Genomic DNA, 18,268 nt, shown 5'->3' on the forward strand with positions numbered 1-18,268 from the left:
CAAACTCTGCATAATCAAAACAGTTGGTTTGTGAGAAGGTGTTAACCATTGAAGGTGTAAACCCGTGTTCACAGGTAGCCGTTGTTATGTAAATGCTGCCTGAAAAGCCCCAGCGGCCTTGCCTTGGCCTCTGGTCAAGGCCCAGTGAGTCCCAGGAGCCGGACCGTGGAGCTGGAAACAGAAAAGTCTGAGGCTATCTGGGTAAAACACCAGGGTAAATCTTAATTGGAAATGCACCATGATACTCTTTCTCTGTTGTCTAGTTAGCAGTTACAGTAAATCAAATCAAATGTCATTTGTCACATGTGCCGAATACAACAGGTAGACCTTACAGTGACATGAAAATACCTAAAAAAAAAGGAAAAGATAAAAATAACAAATAATTCTAGGGCAGCAGTAAAATAACAATAAGTGGGGCTATATACAGGGGGTACCGGTACAGAGTCAAGGTGCTGTGGCACCGGTGTCGAGGTAATGGAGGTAATATGTACATGTAGGTAGAGTTATTAAAGTGACAATGCATAGATAATAACAGAGAGTAGCAGCAGCGTAGAAAAGGAGGCAGGAGGCAATGCAAATAGTCTGGGTAGACATTTGATTAGATGTTCAGGAGTCTTATTTCATGGGGGTATAAGCTGTTTAGTTGCCTCTTGGACCTAGACTTGGTGCTCCGGTACCGCTTGCCGTGCGGTAGCAGAGAGAACAGTCTATGACTAGGGTGGCTGGAGTCTTTGACAATTTTTAGGGCCTTCTCTGACACCGCCTGGTATAGAGGTCATGGATGGCAGGAAGCTTGGATGGCCCCGGTGATGTACTGGGCCCTACGCACTACCCTCTGTAGTGCCTTGCGGTCAGAGGCCGAACAGTTGCCATACCGGGCAGTGATGCAACCGATCAGGAGGGAGGGGGGGGGCATCAGGAAGTTCAGGATCCAGTTGCAGAGGGAAGTGTTTAGTCCCAGGGTTCTTAGCTTATTGATGAGCTTTGAGGGCACTGTGGTGTTGAACGCTGAGCTGTAGTCAATGAATAGCATTCTCACACAGGTGTTCCTTTTGTCCAGGTGGGGCGGTATGCAAATTGGAGTGGGTCTATGGCAGAGGTCGATTATGACCGATTATGATTTTTCAACGCCGATGCCGATTATTGGAGGACCAAAAAAGCCGATACCGAGTATTCGGCAGATTTTTTTATTTGTAATAATGACAATTACAACAATACTCAATTAACACTTATTTTAACTTAATATAAAACATCAAAATCAATTTAGCCTCAAATAAATAATGAAACATGTTCAATTTGGCTTAAATAATGCAAAAGAAAGCAATATGTTCCGTGTAAAAATGTGTGCCATGTAAAATATGTGCCATGTAAAAATGTGTGCCATGTAAAATATGTGCCATGTAAAAATGTGTGCCATGTAAAATATGTGCCATGTAAAAATGTGTGCCATGTAAAATATGTGCCATGTAAAAAAGCTAATGTTTAAGTTCCTTGCTCAGAACATGAGAACATATGAAAGTTGGTGGTTCCTTTTATCATGAGACTTCAATATTCCAAGGTAAGGGGTTTTAGGTTGTAGTTAATTTAGTATTTATAGGACTATTTCTCTCTTTACCATTTGTATTTTATATACCTTTGACTATTGGATGTTCTTATAGGCACTATAGTATTGCCAGTGTAACAGTATAGCTCCGTAAAGCTCCGCCTTATCTCAGTTCACTGGTCACGATGGCAACACCCACCCGTAGCACGCGCTCCAGCAGGTGTATCTCACTGATCATCCCTAAAGCCAACACCTCATTTGGCCACCTTTCGTTCCAGTTCTCTGCTGCCTGTGACTGGAACGAATTGCAAAAATCGCTGAAGTTGGAGACTTTTATCTCCCTCACCAACTTCATACATCTGCTATCTGAGCAGCTAACCTATCGCTGCAGCTGTACATAGTCTATCGGTAAATAGCCCACCCAATTTTACCTACCTCATCCCCATACTGTTTATATTTATTTACTTTTCTGCTCTTTTGCACACCAGTATCTCTACCTGTACATGACCATCTGATCATTTATCACTCCAGTGTTAATCTGCAAAATTGTAATTATTCGCCTACCTCCTCATGCCTTTAGCACACAATGTATATAGACTCTCTTTTTTTCCTGTGTTATTGACTTGTTAATTGTTTACTCCATGTGTAACTCTGTGTTGTCTGTTCACACTGCTATGCTTTATCTTGGCCAGGTCGCAGTTGCAAATGAGAACTTGTTCTCAACTAGCCTACCTGGTTAAATAAAGGTGAAATAAAAAAAAATAGTGAAATAGCTTCCGTTCCCCTCCTCACCCCTACCTGGGCTCAAACCAGGAACACATGGACAACAGCCACACTTGAAGCATCGTTACCCATTGCTCCGTGGCCGATGCAGAGCAAGGGGAATAACTACTCCAAATCTAAAAGCGAGTGACGTTTGAAACAGTATTAGCGCACACCCAGCTAACTAGCTAGCCATTTCACATTGGTTACACCAGCCATTAGGCTGATAGGCTTGAAGTCATAAACAGCGCTGTGCTTGCGAAGAGCTGCTGGCAAAATGCACGAAAGTGCTGTTTGAATGAATGATTACGGGCCTGCCGCTGCTCAGTCAGACTGCTCTATCAAATCAGACTTAATTATAACATAATAACACACAGAAATACGAGCCTTTGGTCATTAATATGATCGAATCCGGAAACTATCATTTCGAAAACAAAACGTTTATTATTTCAGTGAAATACGGAACCGTTCGGTATTTTATCTAACGGGTGGCATCCCTAAGTCTAAATATACTTGTTACATTGCACAACCTTCAATGTATGTCATAATTACGCAAAATTCTGGCAAATTAGTTCGCAATGAGCCAGGCGGCTCAAACTGTTGCATATACCCTGAGTCTGCGTGCAATGAACACAAGAGAAATTGGTTAATATTGCCTGCTAAACTGTATTAGTAGTTATAACTAGTAATTATGATTGATTATTTATTATAAGATAAGTTTAATGCTAGTTAGCAATTTACCTTGGCTTCTACTACATTCGCGTAACAGGCAGACTACTCGTGGAGTGCAATGGTTAGAGCGTTGGACTAGTTAACTGTGCGGATGCAAGATTGGAACCCCTAAGCTGACAAGGTGAAAATCTGTCGTTCTGTCACGCCTTGGTCATTGTATCTTGTGTTTTTGTTATATGTTTGGGTAGGCCAGGGTGTGACATGGGTTTATATGTTGTATTTCGTATTAGGGTTTGTATTAATTGGGAGTGTGTATTATTAGGGGTGTGTCTAGTTAGGCTTGGCTGCCTGAGGCGATTCCTAATTGGAGTCAGCTGATTCTAGTTGTCTCGGATTGGGAACCGTATTTAGGTAGCCTGAGTGCGCGTTGTATTTCGTGGGTGATTGTACCTGTCTTAGTGTTAGTCACCAGATAGGCTGTATTTTGTTTCACTTGTTTGTTGTTTTTGTATTTTCACTTATTTCATGTACCGCTTTATCTTTATTAAAGGTCATGAGTAACCTACACGCTGCATTTCGGTCTGCCTCTCTTCTAACAGCAGACGAACATCATTACAGTTCTGCCCCTGAACAAGGCAGTTAACCCACAGTTCCTAGGCAGTCATTGAAAATAAGAATGTGTTCTTAACTGACTTGCCTAGTTAAATAAAAGGTATTAAAAAACTGAAAATAATAATAATCGGAAATCGGTGCCCAAAAATACAGATTTCCGATTGTTATGAAAACTTGAAATCGGCCCTAATTAATCGGCCATTCCGATTAATCGGTTGACCTCTAGTCTATGGTATCTGGGATAATGCTGTTGATGTGAGCCATGACCAGCCTTCCAAAGCACTTCATGGCTACAGAAGTGAGTGCTAATGGTCGGAAGTCATTTAGGCAGGTTACCTTAGTGTTCTTGGGCACAGGGACTATGGTGGTCTGCTTGAAACATGTTGATATTACAGACTCAGACAGGGAGAGGTTCAAAATGTCAGTGAAGAGACTTGCCAGTTGGTCAGCGCATGCTCGGAGTACATGTTCTGTCCTAGTAATCCATCTGGCCGTCTGAATGTTGACCTTTTTAAAGGTCTTACTCACATCGGTTGCGGAGAGCGTGATCACACAGTCTTCCGGAAGAGCTGATGCTCTCATGCATGTTTCAGCGTTACTTGCCTTGAAGAAAGCATAGAAGTAGTTTAGCTCGTCTGGTATGCTCGTGTCACTGGGCAGCTCTTGGCTGTTCTTCCCTTTGTAGTCTGTAATAGTTTGCAAGCCCTGCCAGATCCGATGAGCATCGGAGCTGGTGTAGACTGATTCAATCTTAGTCCTGTATTGGCGCTTTGCCTGTTTGATGGTTCGTTGGAGGGCATAGCGGGATTTCTTATAAGCTTCCGGGTTAGAGTCCCGCTCCTTCAAAGCGGCAGCTCTACCCTTTAGCTCACAGCGAATGTTTCCTGTAATCTATGGCTTCTGGTTTGGGTATGTACGTATAGTCACTGTGGGGACGACGTCATTGATGCACTTATTGATGAAACCAGTGACTGATGTGGTGTACTCCTCAATGCTATCGGAAGAATCCCGGAATATATTCCAGTCTGTGCTAGCAAAACAGTCCTGTAGTTCAGCATCTGCTTCATCTGACAACTTTATAGACCGAGTCACTGGTGCTTCCTGCTTTAATTTTTGCATGTAAGCAGGAATCAGGAGGATAGAATTAGTTCAAACGGATTTAAGTTTCCCTGCATTAAAGTCCCCGGCCACTAGGAGCACCGCCTCTGGATGAGTGTTTTCCTGTTTGCTTATGGCAGTATAGAGCGTATTGAGTGCGGTTTTAGTGCCAGCGTTGGTCTGTGGTGGTATGTAGACAGCTACGAAAAACACAGATGAAAACTCTCTAGGTAGATAGTGTGGTCTACAGTTTATCATGAGATCAAATCAAATCAAATGTTATTTGTCACATACACATGGTTAGCAGATGTTAATTCGGGTGTAGCGAAATGCTTGTGCTTCTAGTTCCGACAATGCAGTAATAACCAACGAGTAATCTAACCTAGCAATTTCACAACAACTATCTATCTTACACACAAGTGTAAAGGGATGAAGAATATGTAGATACAACTATATGAATGAGTGATGGTACAGAAAGGCATAGGCAAGATGCAGTAGATGGTATTGAGTACAGTATATACATATGAGATGAGTAATGTAGGGTATGTAACATATAAAAGTGGCATTGTTGAAAGTGGCTACTGATACATTTTCCCGTACATTTTTCCATTATTAAAGTGGCTGGAGTTGAGTCAGTACGTTGGCAGCAGCCACTCAATGTTAGTGGTGGCTGTTTAACAGTGTCACGCCCTGGCCATAGAGAGGCTTTTTATTCTCTATTTTGGTTAAGCCAGGGTGTGACTAGGGTGGGCATTCTATGTCTTTTTTTCTATATTTTGTATTTCTATGTCTTGGCCTGGTATGGTTCTCAATCAGGGACAGCTGTCTATCGTTGTCTCTGATTGAGAACCATACTTAGGTAGCTTTTTCCTCCACCTGTTTTGTGGGAAGTTAACTTTGACTTTGTTCAGGGCACATGGCCCAAAGCTTCACGGTTTGGTTTTGTTCTTTGTTTTGTCGGCGTCATTTTTAATAAAGAGAAAATGTACGCTTACCATGCTGCACCATGGTCCAGTCCTTCAGTCAACCGTGACAAACAGTCTGATGGCCTTGAGATAGAAGCTGTTTTTCAGTCTCTCTGTCCCTGTTGTGATGCACCTGTACTGACCTCGCCTTCTGGATGACAGCGGGGTGAACAGGCAGTAGTTCAGGTGCTTGTTGTCCTTGATGATCTTTATGGCCTTCAGGTCACATCGGGTGGTGTAGGTGTCCTGGAGGGCAGGTAGTTTGCCCTCGGTGATGCGTTGTGCAGACCTTATTACCCTCTGGAGAGCCTTACGGTTGTGGGCGGAGCAGTTGCTGTACCAAGCGGTGATACAGCTCGCCAGGATGCTCTCGATTGTGAATTTGTAAAAGTTTGTGAGTGCTTTTGGTGACAAGCCAAATTTCTTCAGCCTCTTGAGGTTGAAGAGGCGCTGCTGCACCTTTTTCACCACGCTGTCTGTGTGGGTGGACCAATTCAGTTTGTCCGTTATGTGTACGCTGAGGAACTTAAACCTTACTTCCCTCTCCACTACTGTCCCGTCGATGTGGATAGGGGGGTGCTACCTCTGCTGTTTCCTGAAGTCCACAATCATCTCCTTGTTTTGTTGACGTTGAGTGTGAGGTTATTTTCCTGACATCACACTCCGAGAGCCCTCACCTCCTCCCTGTAGGCTGTCTCATCGCTGTTGGTAATCAAGCCTACCACTGTAGTGTCGTCTGCAAACTTGATGATTGAGTTGGAGTTGTGCATGGCCACACAGTCGTGGGTGAACAGGGAGTACAGGAGAGGGCTCAGAACGCACACTGGGACCCCAGTGATGAGGATCAGCGGGGTGGAGATGTTGTTACCTACCCTCACCACCTCGGTAGTCGTTTAGCTCAGTTACCTTAGCTTTCTTGGGAATAGGAACAATGCTGGCCCTCTTGAAGCATGTGGGAACAGCAGACTGGGATAAGGATTGATTGAATATGTAGGTAAACACACCAGCCAGCTGGTCTGCGCATGCTCTGAGGACGCGGCTGGGGATGCCGTCTGGGCCTGCAGCCTTGCGAGGGTTAACACATTTAAATGTTTTACACACGTCGGCTGCAGTGAAGGAGAGTCCGCAGGTTTTGGTAGCGGGCCGAGTCAGTGGCACTGTATTGTCCTCAAAGCGAGCAAAGAAGTTGTTTGTCTGTCTGGGAGCAAGACATCCTGGTCAGATACCCTACTTCAGGCGAGCAAAAGCTTGAGACTTCCTTAGATATCGTGCACCAGCTGTTGTTTACAAATATATATAGGCCTCTGCCCCGTGTCTTACCAGAGGCTGCTGTTCGATCCTGCCGATAGTGTATGACTGCCGATATGTTACTAATGTCGTCATTCAGCCATAACTCTGTGAAACATAAGATATTACAGTTTTTAATGTCCGGTTGGAAGGATTTACATGCTTTCAGTTTGTCCCATTTATTTTCCAGCGATAGAACGTTGGCTAACAATATGGATGGCAAAGGCAGAATAGCGACTCTTCGCCAGATCCTCTTTCCGCTAAATTTCTGTTTCTTTATCCAGCGAATGATAGGGATAAGGGCTTGTCGGGTGTTTGGAGTATATCCTTCGTGTCCGACTCATTAAATATATATTTTTTTGTCCAATTCGAGGTGAGTAATCACTGTTTTAATGTCCAGAAGCTCTTTTCGGTCATAAGAGACGGCAGCAGCAACATTATGTACAAAATAAGTTACAAACAATGCAACAAAAAAAGCATGGTTGGTTAAGAGCCTATAAGAGCAAATAAAATGGCAGCCATCCTCTCCGGCACCATTACGCTTTTTTATTTATGTCACTACCATCAGACTATCACTACCAATACGTCATAATAAAAGTGTAATACAATCACAGTCACACAATTGATGTGAAATTAGAGAACTAGTCTGTCTACACGTATTAAGTATATTCACATAAGCTATTTAAATCTCCCCCAGACACAAAGGGTCAATGTAACGGGATTAGTATCTGTCCGCTACACCAGTTTCAAAACTAAAGGAGCCCCAATGTGTAACGTCTGCTTCTAACTCACGCTCTCAAACACGTAGATCCCCTGAACACAGCTCACTCTCCTGATCCCAATCACCTGAATTCTGATCACCTGTTCACACACCTGTATGTCATTATCAGACACTATTTAGTTCAGTTCTTTGAACCCCATCATTGTGAGGTATTGTTTGTTTTGTGACACACTTCTAGTTGGAGCGCTGGGTTTCCCATCGTGTTCATTACACAATGACTCTCTCTAGAGACATCTATCTCATTTCACACAGGCATTGAAGGAGACAACTAACCAGGATCTGGCCACTGTAATAATATTACGAAAGACTCCATCTATAGACAGCCCAGAGCTGAAGTCAGTCCACAACCTGGAGAACCCACAATAAATATCACATTAGCCGCTAGGAGACTTAATTACTACGAGAATAGATGGCTCAATTGCTGTTTGTTTGGATGTATCTCAAATATTACCCTATTCCCTATACAGTGCACTACTTCTGACCAGAGCCATATGGGCCCAGGTCAAAAGTAGTGCACTACATAGGGAATAGGGTGCCATTTGGGACACACACTATTATCACATTTGGAAAAGACACTTAGCGAATCAGAGAGGATGATACAGACAACTCAAAGCAGTGTCGTCAGAGGAAAAAACACCATCGTGTTTGACATTGAAGTATGTGATATTATAAAAAAGACTAACTGAAGCAACATTTCCATTCATGGAGGTCTGAAAAGGTTGCCTTTCATGTCTTCATTGATATCTGTTGCGACAGTCTTTTTTATGTTGAAAAGTCTTCTAATGAGTGAAGCTAACATGTTCAGCCTTTTGTGTAAAAAATATATTCCTTTGGGACATCCCTTGTTTAACATGTTGGTACTCAAGAGCTTAAAGACACTTATCCTACCTTTGTCCAGGCTAGGGCTGATGGCTTGCATGCACCATCCCAAAATAATAATAACTTAATTCATTGTTAAAAAGAGAGGGAGTGATACAGATGACCCACTCTCCATTTTAGGCAACAGGCTTAAATAATGCTGTCACACGTAATGAAAATGTGTCTTTTAACTCAGTGTTGTCTGACTGCAGTACAGTTGATGAGACAAAGCAGGATATCTGAGTAGAGAGAAATCAGAGTAAATGTGTCAGACAACACACTTAACCGTGAACAACTAGGGTATAACTGTTCAGCCTTAAAGGGATAATCCACTGCCAGAAATAAAAATCATAAATCTCCGCTCAATTTGGTGAAAGAACATGTTCCATCAGTGGGTAAAATAAAAAATAATCCCCATAATTTATCTTCTAATTGGTCCGTATGTGGAAATCAGATAATCGTGTAGGAACGCATCATAGTGACAATTCTCGTCACTGGAGATAGGGGATAACACACTGTCACGTTTCATAACGCTTGAAAAACAATGACCTCCATTCCACGTCACCAAATCAGCCAATAGATCGTATGGGCCTACTTGTCTAAAACACATCCATCCGTTTATATCCTCATGACAAAGTATATATTTGGCTTAGATGTGCTCAATCTAAGTGTACCAAATGATTCAACTCCGTTTCTCCTTCAAGTACCATGTAGCAATGGGCCCTGTGTCTGTGGGAAACAGAGATAATACAGAAAGGAGGAGATAGGTATCACATTGGGCAATGAGTGGATAAGTGCCCCACCCAACTGGCTGTCGACTCATCGCATTCACGTTGTCATGCCGCGTCATGCAGTTGCTAAGCTAATCGTCTCGCAATCCCTTTTCAAAGTCAGAGTATGAGTCTAGAAACCTGCCTATTTTCCTCGAAAGTACGTAATGTCAAGATTCCAAAGCTATACGATATTACAGAGAACAAGTTAATTATCTCACATCTTGGAAATGATTTGCAATGTTGTACTTCTTGTTCATGAAATGCATGCTAATGTTCGTTTATTGAGCGAGGGCTCAATAGTTTCCCATTCACTCATTGAAAGAGAGCTCTCCTTGTCTCAGAATCTTCCAGAATGCACCGCGCGGCCCAATGACAACGCATGGGCCACATACACAATGGGCATTAATACGATTCTAATGGAGTTTCCCATCTCCTCAAAGTATCTCTGTGGGAAAGAAACATACTCTGCCCTCACTCTGGGCAGAGACTAACTGCAAGCATTGTGGGATTTAACACTATTTCACACTTTTAATCAAAGGAATTAGTGGTTTGGGGTGGATTATCCCTTAAAGTGGTGTCAGTGTGGTTTAACAATATACCCTAGCCTAGAGACAATGAGATTCATTATTGTGCCTCTGTTTGTGTCTTTATCAACATCAGTGAACTGAAAGAGTTAAATAAGGTATCTGTTAACATTGATCACCCTACTGCACTTAATGTGTGTGTGGGTGTGTGTGTGTATATATTTATGTACAGTGCATTCGGAAAGTATTCAGACACCGTGACTTATTCCACATTTTTCTACGTTATAGACGTATTCTAAAACTGATTCAATACAAATCCTAATCAATCTACACACAATACCCCATAATGACAAAGTAAAAATAGGTTTTTAGAAATTTTGCAATTCAAAATAAAAAACAGAAATACCTTGTTTACATAAGTATTCAGACCCTTTGCATTGCTCATCCTTGAGATGTTTCTACAACTTGATCGGAGTCCACCTGTGGTAAATGCAATTAATTGGACATGATTTGGAAAGGCACACACCTGCCTATATAAGGTCCCACAGTTGACAGTTCATGTCAGAGCAAAAATCAAGCCATGAGGTTGAAGGAAAGTGCCGAGACAGGAATGTAATCGAGGCACAGATCTGGGGAAGGGTACCAAAAAATGTCTTCAGCATTGAAAGTCCCCCAAAAAACAGTGGCCTCTATCATTCTTAAATGGAAGAAGTTTGGACCCACCAAGACCCTTCCTAGAGCTGGTCGCCCGGCCAAACTGAGCAATCGGGGGACAAGGGCCTTGGTCAGAGAGGTGACCAAGAACTCAATGGTCACTCTGACAGAGCTCCAGAGTTCCTCCGTGGAGATGGGAGTACCAGCCAGAAGGACAATCCTCTCTGCAGCACTCCACCAATCAGGCCTTTATGGTAGAGTGGCCAGACGGAATCCACTCCTCAGTAAAAGGAACATGACAGCCCGCTTGGAGTTTGCCAAAAGGCACCTAAAGATTCTTTGGTCTGATGAAACCAAGATTGAACTCTTTGGACTGAATGCCAAGCGTCACGTCTTGGGGAAACCTGGCACCATTCCTACAGTAAAGAATGGTGGTGGTAGCATCATGCTGTGGGGATGACTTTCAGCGGCAGGGACTGGGAGACTAGTCAGGTTCGAGGGAAAAATGAACGGAGTAAAGTACAGAGAGATCCTTGATGAAAACCTGCTCCAGAGCGCTCAGGACCTCAGACTGGGGTGAAGGTTCACCTTCCAACAGGACAACGACCCAAAGCACACAGCCAAGACAACGCCGGAGTGGCGTCTGGTCAAGTCTCTGAATGTCCTTGAGTGGCCCAGCCAGGGACTTGAACCCGATTGAACATCTCTGGAGAGACTTGAAAATAGCTGTGAAGTGACACTCCCCATCAAACCTGACTGAGCTTGAAGTGATCTGCAGAGAAGAATGGGAGAAACTCCCCAAATACAGGTGTGCCAAGCTTGTAGCGTCCTACCCAAGAAGACACAAGGCTGTAATCGCTGCCAAAAGTGCTTCAACAAAGTCCTGAGTAAAGAGTCTGAATATTATGTAAATGTGATATTTCAGTTTTACATTTTTAGAATTTTGTAAAAATTATGGGGTATTGTGTATAGATTGATGAGGAAAAAAATATATTTAATACATTTTATAATAAAGCTGTAACGTAACAAAAAGGGGTCTGAATACTTTCTGAATGCACTGAGTCTGTGTGTGTGTGTGTGTGTGTGTGTGTGTGTGTGTGTGTGCGTGCGTGCGTGCGTGTGTGTGTGTGTGTGTGTGTGTATGCATGGCTGACGGGAGGAAATGCCAGTGACCAGCATAACTCAATAAGAGCAGAGCACTGGGCTGAGATGATGACTGTCACGAGATGGAGGACACAAGTGCCCACTGCTCCAAACAGATTCAATTAGGGCACTTTGTGCGGACGACCATCTCGGATGAATCCCTAATGACACCCTATTCCCTACATAGCGCACTACTTTTGACCAGAGCCCTATAAACCCCGTCAAAATTATTTGACTAAATAGGGAATAGGGTGCCATTTGGGACACCTTATCAATACAGATCAGATGATGTAACCCACATGCCAAGGGGTTCCCCGCAGACCCTATTGGCAGACAGATTCTATTAGATAATTTAAGCCTTTGTAAAGTTTTACCACAAAGAGAGTGAGGTAGTGAAAGGTTCTTTGAAGTACATTTTTGTTTGTCTCCTTGTCTTTGATCAAAGGGAATTCTTTCAGCTTATGTCATTCTATGTACTTCCCTTGATATATAACAACATTGATGAGGGGAAACAACCCACTGGGTACAGATGTCAGTTGAACTTCTAGTTTTGATTTACATTTGGTTGAGTTGTCAATTAACGTGAAATACACAGAAAATGTTACCATGTCATTGGATTTAGGTTCAAAGTTGGGTGAAAAAAAGATGAAATTCCCTTACACGGATGACTTTTATTAATGAAACATTTGGAGTGCTGCGGCCGCCTACCTACCCTATTGTCTGTGGACATTTTCTATTTTCTCAGGACTATGAGCCCGCCACTAGTCCCATAACAGACTACCATGACATAGGTGACTGTACACAGACTGTAGGTGGGTTAGTAATTATAATAGTGTCTTTCTCACCAGCTGATGAGTCCAGCGACGACGGCGGACCAGGTGACACAGCAGGAGTTGGGCCTCTTGCTCTCCTCATCCTCGTCTTTCCGACAGCAGCACAGACAGCTCAGGTAGATAGCCAGACAGAGCAGATTCAGGCCCAGGCCCGCAGCTGCCACACAGCCCAGGAAGATTAACGACTATTGGGAGAGATGGAGAGAGAGAGAGCAAGAGAGACAGGGGGTGATAGAGGATAGAGTTAGAAAAAGAGAGACATAATATATATATATATATATATATATATATATATAATATATATATATATATATATATATATATATATATATATATATATAGTGAGAGATATAGATATGAGAGAGAGAGAGAGAGAGAGAGAGAGAGAGAGAGAGAGAGAGAGAGAGAGAGAGAGAGAGAGAGAGAGAGAGAGAGAGAGAGAGAGAGAGAGAGAGAGAGAGAGAGAGAGAGAGAGAGAGAGAGAGAGAGAGAGAGAGAGAAATAGAGGAGAGATAGAGGGGAGAGAGTGTTAAATAGAGGAGAGAGTGAGAAATAGAGGAGAGAGAGAGGGGAGAGAGTGTTAAATAGAGGAGGGAGTGAGAAATAGAGGAGAGAGAGAGGGGAGAGAGTGTTAAATAGAGGAGGGAGTGAGAAATAGAGGGAGAGAGAGGGGAGATAGTGTTACATAGAGGAGAGAGTGAGAAATAGAGGAGAGAGAGAGGGGAGAGAGTGTTAAATAGAGGAGAGAGTGAGAAATAGAGGAGAGAGAGAGGGGAGAGAGTGTTAAATAGAGGAGAGAGTGAGAAATAGAGGAGAGAGAGAGGGGAGAGAGTGTTAAATAGAGGAGAGAGTGAGAAATAGAGAGAGAGAGGGGAGAGAGTGTTAAATAGAGGAGAGAGTGAGAAATAGAGGAGAGAGAGAGGGAGAGAGTGTTAAATAGAGGAGAGAGTGAGAAATAGAGGAGAGAGAGAGGGGAGAGAGTGTTAAATAGAGGAGAGAGTGAGAAATAGAGGAGAGAGAGAGGGGAGAGAGTGTTAAATAGAGGAGAGAGAGAGGGGAGAGAGTGTTAAATAGAGGAGAGAGTGAGAAATAGAGGAGAGAGAGAGGGGAGAGAGTGTTAAATAGAGGAGAGAGTGAGAAATAGAGGAGAGAGAGAGGGGAGAGAGTGTTAAATAGAGAAGAGAGTGAGAAATAGAGGAGAGAGAGAGGGGAGAGAGTGTTAAATAGAGAAGAGAGTGAGAAATAGAGGAGAGAGAGAGGGGAGAGAGTGAGAAATAGAGGAGAGAGAGAGGGGAGAGAGTGTAACTGGATATCAATGTCAATGTCAAAAACGGAACACACAGTAGAAGGTATCCTCAACCTCGGGACTCTGCATGGCAACTCATTCACTACAGCTATTTTAGATGTAATTTCTTTGAGCATTTGTTCAGTTTGCATACTGATGCATAGGTACATCAAACACACAGCATCAGCACTGACACTCATCACTCTCTGACCCTTTGAGGATCCAGATAAAGATTGAATGAAGCTTGAGTGATGACAGTCAGAGAACACAGATACAGTGCCTTGCGAAAGTATTCGGCCCCCTTGAACTTTGCGACCTTTTGCCACATTTCAGGCTTCAAACATAAGGATATAACACTGTATTTTCTTGTGAAGAATCAACAACAAGTGGAACACAATCATGAAGTGGAACGACATTTATTGGATATTTCAAACTTTTTTAACAAATCAAAAACGGAAAAATTGGGCGTGCAAAATTATTCAGCCCCCTTAAGTTAATACTTTGTAGCGCCACCTTTTGCTGCGATTACAGCTGTAAGTCACTTGGGGTATGTCCCTATCAGTTTTGCACATCGAGAGACTGAATTTTTTTCCCCATTCCTCCTTGCAAAACAGCTCGAGCTCAGTGAGGTTGGATGGAGAGCATTTGTGAACAGCAGTTTTCAGTTCTTTCCACAGATTCTCGATTGGATTCAGGTCTGGACTTTGACTTGGCCATTCTAACACCTGGATATGCCCATTCTAACACCTGGATATGCCCATTCTAACACCTGGATATGCCCATTCTAACACCTGGATATGCCCATTCTAACACCTGGATATGCCCATTCTAACACCTGGATATGCCCATTCTAACACCTGGATATGCCCATTCTTACACCTGGATATGCCCATTCTAACACCTGGATATGCCCATTCTAACACCTGGATATGCCCATTCTAACACCTGGATATGCCAATAAAGCCATTAAATTGGATTGAAATGTAATTGAATGAGGAGAGCAAAGTATTCTGCATAAATGGCACATCATTTGAATGTGTGATTTATGAATGTGTGTGGATAAGAGCCAGAGGAGGAGAAATGTAGTCATGAACCTGTGAGAGGAGATGAGAGGAGATGAGAGGAGAAGAGAGGAGTAGAGAGGTGAGGAGAGGAAATGAGAACAGATGAGAGGAGGGGAGAGGAGATGAAAGGAGGGGAGAGGAGAGGAGGGGTGAGTAGAGAGGATAAGAGAGTAGGGGAGGGGAGGGGTGAGTAGAGAGGATAGGAGAGTAGGGGAGGGGAGGGGAGAGGAGATGAGAGGAGGGGAGAGGAGATGAGAGGAGGGGAGAGGAGATGAGGGGAAGGGAGAGGAGATGAGAGGAGGGGAGAGGAGGGGAGAGGTGAGTAGAGAGGATAAGAGAGGAGTGGAGAGGAGAAGAGAGGTGGGGAGAGGAGATGAGAGGTGAGTAGAAAGGAGAAGAGAGGAGAGGAGGGGTGAGGAGATGAGAGGAGGGGAGAGGTGAGTAGAGAGGAGAAGAGAGTAGGGGAGAGGTGAGTAGAGAGGAGAAGAGAGGAGGGGAGAGGAGGGGAGAGGTGAAGAGAGCAGGGGAGAGGTGAGTAGAGAGGAGAGGAGAGGAGTGGAGAGGTGAGTAGAGAGGAGGGGAGAAGAGGGGAGAGGTGAGTAGAGAGGAGAAGAGAGCAGGGGAGAGGAGATGAGAGGCGGGTAGAGGAGATGAAAGGAGGGGAGAGGTGAGTAGAGAGGAGAAGAGAGGAGGGGATGGAGGGGATGGAAGGGGAGAGGAGAGGAGGGGAGAGGAGATGAGAGGAGGGGAGAGGTGAGTAGAGAGGAGAAGAGGATCCCTTCTTCCTTCAGTTTCATCTGGGGAGCAGGTGCTTTCTCATACCCCTCTCTTATTCCTTCCCCATCCCTCCTCACTCCCTCACACCATCCCTCCCTCCTCCAGAGAGAGGTGAAGGGGATGGGACAAGAATAGCTACCCAGACAGCAACCCAAGACAGCAATAGTATTATTTGTTGTTACATATTATTATGCCTCTTTCTCTGTCTCACCCTCTTTGTCAATTTTACGTTTGTCTATCTGTCTGTCCGTATGGCTGTATGTCTGCCAGCCTGCCTGCCTGCCTGTATGTCTGTTTGCCTTTCTGCCTGTTTGCCTTTCTGCTTGTCTTCCTGTCTGTCTGCCTGTCTGTCCATAGCCATCTGTCTGTTTACGTGCTGTGATGATGTCACCTGTTCTGTAATACTATTGAGGGCATTATAGTTAGAGCTGTTCTGAATGTAAGCTCATAACCATAATACCTCAATGCGTACAGTATGCATACCTACCAGGCTAGTTATCTTAATTCCTCACGCCTCTTTGCATCCTGATTAATCCCCATTATGCCCCGTCTTCCTAATCCTCCAACCTCACCTCCATCTGTTGAGGAGTGAGGGAGGGATGCCTGATGCCTCATGTCCCATTTTCATGGCTACATGCCTCTCCTGCAGAGAGGGGGAGGTAAGGGGAGAAAGGGCTCATCTGGTGAAATCAATACCCAGCTATAAAACATAGGCTGTATTCCAAATGGCACCCCATTCTTCATGTAGTCCACTATTTTTGATCATTGCCCTGTAGTCCACTATATGGGATGTCACCATAGAGGAAGTGTCCAGAGGGGGCCAGTTCAATCAAAAGACCATAGGACACTCACCACCATCCCCCCTTTTCATACCCTTCTGTCATACTGCCCACACATCCCCTGTAGAACAGGGATGGGCAACTTTGATGGGGGTGGGGACCACAAAATGTGAACTCTTCATGAGGGGCCGCAGATGCCCATCCCTACCGTAGAACATGTTTGATGATAGATGTGTGAGCATGTGTGTAGAGAGAAACAGTCTGTTCGCTGTAGCACAGATGTTTATTGTTGTATCTGTGTGTGTGTGGTCAAAAAAAGCCACCCACTTAACTTAAATGGGTTAAAAGGTGCTCTTGGTAAAACAAATCAAAACGGACCCTGGTTAGGTTAAGGGGTGGGGGTTGGATGGGGGTGATGACCCTGAGTGCGGGAGTGACTTGGAGGTAGAGGGTTAACCACCCTGGAGTGAGAAGTACTCAAAAGGGGGATGAGAGAAGATGGAGGGGGTCCTACAGTGCATTTTAGGTGAGGATATTAGATGAGATGGGGGCTGTTGGGGTGAGATTATGGGGGAGGGGTCGGAATGAAACCACTTGGCTGAGAGATGGGAGTTGGGGCAAATGAGCTCTACTAACCTCCCCCCCGCCCCCTTTCATATCGCCATGGCAACGACCAGGTTTGGTGGTTGCCCTTGGTCTCTGTCGAGGGAGCACTGAGGATGAGTGAAAAGGGGAATTATCACTCCCAGCCTATTTGAATTAAGCAGCATGTGACAGGCAGCCCTGCTGAAGCTACACACACTGCGTCTTGTGATTCCTCTTGAGCAAACAGGGAGGTACGGAGGTAAGGAATGAATAGGCTTATATGGTGGATGACAGAAAAGACAAAATGGAGAGAGAGAGAATATGGAACGTGGTGAGGATAGGGCTAAGAGCTATAAGGCATTCAATTAATAAACTAGGATATTATGAAGAGTTGGAGAGTTGATTCAGCGTCTGCACTCATGGTTTTAACAAAATCACTCCCCTCTCTCTCTGTCTCTGTCTCCCTTTCTCCTGTCATTTCTCTCATGTAAAAGAGTGGGGGTGGAAAAATACATACATCAACTGTATTCTGCACTGAGCTGGGAAATACACACAAACACTGCATATGTTTTACTATCCTTGTAGGGACATAAATTCAAAATCCTATTTTCCCTAAACCCTAACCCTAACCCTCACTCTAAACCTAACGCCTATCTTTGTGGAAACTTTTGGGGATTATTGGTACACCCCCCCCCCCCCCCACACACACACACACACACACACTGAGAGAAGAGACCATCACTAACCTCCACAGAGGCCTCAGAGTAAAACGTAATTTTATAGTAAATAGCTTGATCATTCTCCCCGAAGACACCATTTATCACTCTCAGGCCAGAAACACACACCATTATTCCTACAAAATATTTTAGACTGATGCAATCATTTTACTCCAATGTGCTACGTTTCATCCATCATTTGTAACTTGTTTTACTGCAGAAATAAATGCAGAGGTGAGCATCGATGGGTTTGCTTTGCAGAGCTCAGAGCTGCCCCAGTTTCTACTGGGCTTGGACTAAGCAGGCAACACCCTCCTTCCCTCCACTCACCCACCACCACCACATCCCCACTTTTTGTTTCTACCTCATCCCTTGATGGGGGAGGGGGAGACTTGGAGGCAGTGATGGAGGAGAGGAAGATAGGAAGATGTAGCTCAGCAGAAATGAATTCCCAGGGAGAGGGGGATGGAAGGGAGGAGAGGGGGTGGAGGAGGGAGTAAAACATAATATTGGATGATGAGTATAGAAAAACAACATGGTGTGTGGAGAGATGAGAA

General features: G+C 44.1%; 1 protein-coding gene across 2 annotated transcripts in view; it reads right to left on the reverse strand.

Annotated features, from left to right (window-relative positions):
* The window catches only part of LOC124040226 (protein tweety homolog 2-like), a 113,884-nt gene that overhangs the window by 62,129 nt on the left and 33,487 nt on the right, over positions 1-18,268 (reverse strand). For both annotated transcript variants that reach the window (XM_046357195.1, XM_046357194.1), the window contains exon 2: positions 12,518-12,690. In XM_046357195.1, coding sequence (XP_046213151.1) covers positions 12,518-12,690 — 173 coding nt within the window. The remainder of the gene's footprint in view (positions 1-12,517; positions 12,691-18,268) is intronic.

This window comes from Oncorhynchus gorbuscha, linkage group LG07 (assembly GCF_021184085.1).
Source record: "Oncorhynchus gorbuscha isolate QuinsamMale2020 ecotype Even-year linkage group LG07, OgorEven_v1.0, whole genome shotgun sequence".
Taxonomy (NCBI): Eukaryota; Metazoa; Chordata; class Actinopteri; order Salmoniformes; family Salmonidae; genus Oncorhynchus; species Oncorhynchus gorbuscha.